A 4,239-nucleotide genomic window follows, 5' to 3' on the forward strand; every position below is an offset into this window, starting at 1 on the left:
CTACATAAACAGTGGTGATTGTCAGGACTTATCTTTCTTGCAGTATTTACTTCTGCTAAGAACTATTGAGCAGACCCTATCTGGAAGATTCTATCTCGCTCCGAAAAAAAAAAAAAGAAAGAAAAGAAAAAAAGGAAAAAGAAAACCCATCCTCTCTTAGAGGCATCCCACTTCTAACTTCCCAGCCCACTCAGCACTGACTTGGAATTTTTGGCCCCAATCGAAGCTTTTGTGCCTTTTTACATAATGGCCCAGCCCCTCTGCACAGGGATGGGTCGGGTGACAATTTTCTGCATTGTGTCTGTGTTCTGTGACTGGGTCAACAGTACATCCCTGAGACTCGGAAAAATAACTGTGCATGGAAACAAAACCATCATTTAAAATCCCTACAGTCACCCCCACCCACCGTGGAGGGGCTGACATTTGGGAGCCAGCGCCCAGGCTCTGGCAGAACAGTGCTGAGGGCACACTGGGCCAGCATCATGGAGGCAGAGGGAAAGGGATCCCTCCACCACCCCCCCCCTTCTCCATTCCAGCCAAACTTCCTGCTTGAGTTATAAATATTTAAAGCTACAGTCAACAAACTTTAAAGACAGGGAAGTTAGGAAATCTAATCCTGTGTGCAGTGCCTTCTGTGTCCTATGGCCTGCCTTGTCTATCCTTCAGAGTAAGGTCAATGGCACAGCTCAGAGCAGACTAATGCAGACCTTCTGAGTAGGCTCTTCTCCTAAGGCAGGCCATCAGCCCTCGTGAGTGGCACAGAATTTTCATCTCACGATTCTCACTCTGTGGAGACTTGGACATGGAACAGTTTGCCAGAAATAAACATTTTGAAGCAGATTGCTCTTACAGATCCTTGATTTGGATACTTTTAGTTTAAGAAGCATGTTATGAGCACTCTATACTGGATTTGGGGGATGCAGAACTGGAAAGGCACAGACTCTCCCCTTCAAGAACTCACATTTATAGTACAGAGTGATAGACACTCAAACTTGGGGCATTGGGAGCCTTATCAAGATAGACATACACTGCTGGGGGGGGTGCTTAAAAAACTGATTCGTTCATTCATGCAACAGGTACAGGCACCCACTATGTGCTAGGCTTTGGGCTAGCCCCGGGGGGTCAAGGATGAAGCAAGGATGAGAGTTTGGAGAAACCTCCACCGAAGGGGCTTAATTTGTTGGATCTCAAAGGATGAACAGGAGTTTTCTAGGTAAAAAAAAAAAAAAAAAAGTAGATGAAGATTGTGGAGTGCACATTCCTGGCAGAGAAGTCAAGGACAAATGTATGCTAGTGGCATGGACTTCCATGAGTAAGGAATAGGCAGAAACCCCATGAGTGGTTTCCCCAGGGACATGGTTATAGGACAGGCAAGAACCTTGTAGACAAAGGAAAACACTTTGGATCTTAATCAAGTTGGAGACTCTGGTTCCAGGGCCATGCCACTCGGAGAAGGAAGTATGTTTTAAAAATTGTTCCACCTGGGGCACCTGGGTGGCTCAGTGGGTAAAGCCTCTGCCTTTGGCTCGGGTCAAAATCCCAGGACCTGGGATGGAGCCCTGCGTCGGGCTCTCTGCTGGGCAGGAAGCCTATTTCCTTCTCTCTCTGCCTGTCTCTCTGTCTACTTGTGAGCTCTGTCAAATAAAGAAATAAAATCTTTAAAAAAGATAAAAAATAAAAATTATTCCACCCAGACGGAAGCTCTTTTCCCAATTCTCAGAAATATCTTGTGTATTATTCACTGTCTTGTGGAAACAAGGGACTTGGCTTGTTGCATCCCTCCAGGAAGGGGCAGAACTCCTTGTAGGGTGCGAGAGAAGCAATTTCTTCCTATCCTGCCTTTGCTGTGGAGCTGACTTTGCCTTACCGGCCTATCAAGACAAGCAGCCCAAGGGTTCTTGGGCAGAGCGGCTGCTGTCTGTGTTGGCGGGAACGAGGCCGAGGAGAGCAAGTCGTGCAGGCCCTGCTCTGGGTTGGCAGAAATGGATACGATTGCAAGTCATTACCCTGGAGACATCTTCTTTTTTTTTTTTTTTTTTCCGTACCCATTATTTTTAATGTCCAGCGTTTAGAATACGAGGGCCAGAGCTCTCTCCCCACCTCAAGTTTATAAGTTTTCGATTGGCTTGTGAGGCCAGTAGGGATACTTCTTCTTGTCTAATTTGGTTTCTGGGAAGGCTTCATTCAGGTCCTCAATGGTCATCTGATCAAACGGAATCATGTTCCTTAGCTTCTCCAGCTGTTTTTCGTATTCCACAATCCTGGCCTTTGAGAGAGACAAAAACTCAGCACAACTTTTCACATCTTCTTTTTCTTCAGCGTCCACCTGAACAGTGTATTTATCCTCTGGCACAGGAATCTTCAGGGCACTGAACTTCTTCTCAAAGTCATCTACCAAGCCAGCCTTCGCCACATGGGCCTTGTAGTAAGCCCAGTCGATAGCAGGGGGTTTCTCCGGGAGAGTAGCCAACTTGGAGGTAAGTGTCTCATTCCAAGATTTCAGGGAGTTAGCAATGGCCTTCTGGTTTCGGGGTATGATCTCCCCAAAAGCTACCCAGTCAATGGTTTTTAGAGCAAGTTTTCGCCCAGCCATCTTGAGATCCTTCACCGACCCCGGCTGCCCAGAGTGCACAGCAGCAATGAACGGAGGGAGACATCTTCTTTAGGACAGTATCGGTCAGGGGCAAACTGAACAATTGTAAGATGAATCCTGTCCCGGAGATCAGTTTCTAGCTGAGGAGGGTGTTCTGCTTTCCTGAATAGACTTGACCTCCTAATAGTGGGGCAACCCTAAGCCTTAATTTTAAAAGATCCTTTTATTCATCTGCGGTAGAAATCTAGCTGAAGAGCGTTAAGCAGTTTTTATGAATGACACGTGAAGTCACTTTAGAAAATAGTTTTTTTTTACTATTCTTCCCTCAGTGAAAAATTTCTAATTTTGTACTCAGCCTAAGTGCATTGGAGTTTACCTAGCATTCTCATCTGTGTATTCTTCACAGGAACTTCCTGATGGGCAGGGGCAGAGCTTCTTAAGCCCATTACACAGGTAAGAAGTCAAAGTCAGAGAGATCCGGGACTTGAGGTGGCATGTGACTGATTTTAGTTAGTGTGGTTCGCCAGGAATTATGGGGTGGCTCTCAGGATCTGGCCTAGGCCCTCTAGGGATTTGAACTCTGATCTCAAATCCCGAGGTAAAAATGGGATCGGGTGCCTTGCCCGAAGGGCTTCATTAGGGAGTTTTGGTGTCAGAGGACACGTTTGTATATTGAAGCAAATGTCTGGTTCGGGTCCCGATAGCTCTGAGATGGCTCTGTGATTGCACCCACAGCAAGACACTGCCTTCTGTCCTACAGGGTGGCATGTGGGGTCATCCCCCTGGCTTGACAGTAGTCCCCAGTGGAGGTAAAGGACTCACACATGTGTGAACTCTCAAAAGTTATCAGCTGGCGATCCTGCCCTTTGGTGATCAAATGGCAGAGTTAAGTGTGTTGCCACCATTTAGTTTTATCCTTTGAAGTCACCTGTAGTAACTCTATATGGCCTCAAAGAGGCTCCTGAAGACTTTGGAAATTGGCTATTTTGAGTCCTGGGTGGTATCCTAATCATCTCAAACATCAGTCCTCTCTTCTCTGTCCACACAGAGAGAAGTACTCTGAAATCCCTTTTTCTCCTCTTAATCACATTTGCCTGTGACTTGTTTTTGAGCTCTTCCTTGTATGTGGCCTTATTTCTTGTTCTCACCCAGTGTTTCTGTTCTCTGGTCACCCTTCTCAAATGCTATACCATGGCATGCATGCCGGGCTTGCGATGGCTGGGCTGTGTACTTGGAAACCCAAGAAGATGAGTTGTTGCCAGTTGAGTTCAGTCCTGTGGGATCTGTGAGGCCCAAGGTTGAGTCAATGTGTGTGTTCATTCCATTTTTCTTAGGGCCTGTCTCTTCTGTGCTTGTTGTGCCTCTGTCTGTGATGGAGAAGGGGCAAGGGGGCCTATTTTCTTAGATAGTTCCAAAGATAGCAGTCTGAGGCTAATACAGTGTGTGTGTGTGTGTGTGTGTGTTCTCACCTCTATCCGCACATATATAGTTGCTAGTATGATACAGAGTTCTGGAAGCTATTGTAAAATTGGATCACCCATGGATTCTCATTACCAGGTTGGACCTAAAATGGTAATAATTTTATTAGAAAGTGTGGAGACCTTAATATACTCAGTAATACATTTCTGTAGGAAAGTGACTCCAAA

At 46.0% G+C, this 4,239-nt stretch overlaps 1 protein-coding gene across 1 annotated transcript; it reads right to left on the reverse strand.

The window, feature by feature from the left end:
* Positions 1–2,048: 2,048 nt before the first annotated feature.
* Positions 2,049–2,642, reverse strand: LOC116865624 (ATP synthase subunit d, mitochondrial-like). Its single transcript, XM_032853911.1, has one exon. It carries the CDS (start codon positions 2,591–2,593, stop codon positions 2,108–2,110), a length of 486 nt encoding a protein of 161 aa, XP_032709802.1. The 5' UTR covers positions 2,594–2,642; the 3' UTR covers positions 2,049–2,107.
* Positions 2,643–4,239: the final 1,597 nt, after the last annotated feature.

This window comes from Lontra canadensis, unplaced genomic scaffold (genome assembly GCF_010015895.1).
Source record: "Lontra canadensis isolate GAN:19392208 unplaced genomic scaffold, GSC_riverotter_1.0 scaffold8, whole genome shotgun sequence".
Classification (NCBI taxonomy): Eukaryota; Metazoa; Chordata; class Mammalia; order Carnivora; family Mustelidae; genus Lontra; species Lontra canadensis.